The sequence below is a fragment of the Microtus ochrogaster genome, chromosome 4 (genome assembly GCF_000317375.1).
Source record: "Microtus ochrogaster isolate Prairie Vole_2 chromosome 4, MicOch1.0, whole genome shotgun sequence".
NCBI lineage: Eukaryota > Metazoa > Chordata > Mammalia > Rodentia > Cricetidae > Microtus > Microtus ochrogaster.
This window is the reverse complement of record NC_022011.1, coordinates 65,151,142-65,151,835: the sequence shown is the minus strand read 5'-3', so window position 1 is coordinate 65,151,835 and position 694 is coordinate 65,151,142. Positions and strand designations below refer to the sequence as shown.

General features: G+C 46.5%; 1 protein-coding gene across 1 annotated transcript in view; it reads right to left on the bottom strand.

Moving 5' to 3' along the window:
• Positions 1-694, bottom strand: part of Tnfaip6 (TNF alpha induced protein 6) — a 15,191-nt gene that overhangs the window by 7,610 nt on the left and 6,887 nt on the right. Inside the window, exon 3 of the mRNA XM_005346400.2 lies at positions 61-222. Coding sequence (XP_005346457.2) covers positions 61-222 — 162 coding nt within the window. The remainder of the gene's footprint in view (positions 1-60; positions 223-694) is intronic.

The window sequence follows — 694 nt, the reverse complement described above, 5'->3', positions numbered from 1 at the left end:
GCTGCTGTTGTTTGAGTAACTACTTTTGCAAATGCAGAATGATTGTTTTAAGGAACAAACCATTTGGGTTGTAGCAATAGGCATCCCATCGCTCACTCCTGTTGAGCCGGATTCCATAATCAATAATACCAGTTTTCCCAAATCCGCAGTTGGGCCCGGGCTTCACGATGGGGTATCCGACTCTACCCTTGGCCATCCATCCAGCAGCACAGACGTGAAATCCTGAAAGAGAGAGGTTTATAGACTCAGCCCCCAAAAAGTCCCTAACCTGGTAGGAGGAGGCAGTCATTTCCTACCATAAGTTTCTCAAGTGGCCAAACCCACCTTGTGTAGAATGGGAAAACCCCGATATCTGTAGCACTCTGGATACCGATCAGCAGGATTTTCAGATAGAGGCCAGACTAGGTTACAGAGCAAGACCAAGCATGGGACCTTAGGCTAAGTCCTTAGCGCTGCAGACACAACGCCAGACCAAACCAAAGTTTGAATACAAATAAATTATACCTTTTTTTCCTCTCATTTTTTTTCTTTTTGAGACAGGATTTCTCTGTGTAACAGGCCTGGTTGTCCTGGAACTTACTTTGTAAACCAGGCTGGCCTTGAACTCACAGAGATCCATCTGCCTCTGCCTCCTGAATGCTGGGATTAAAGGCATGCATACACCAAATTCTGCTTACCTCCCTCCCTCCCTCCC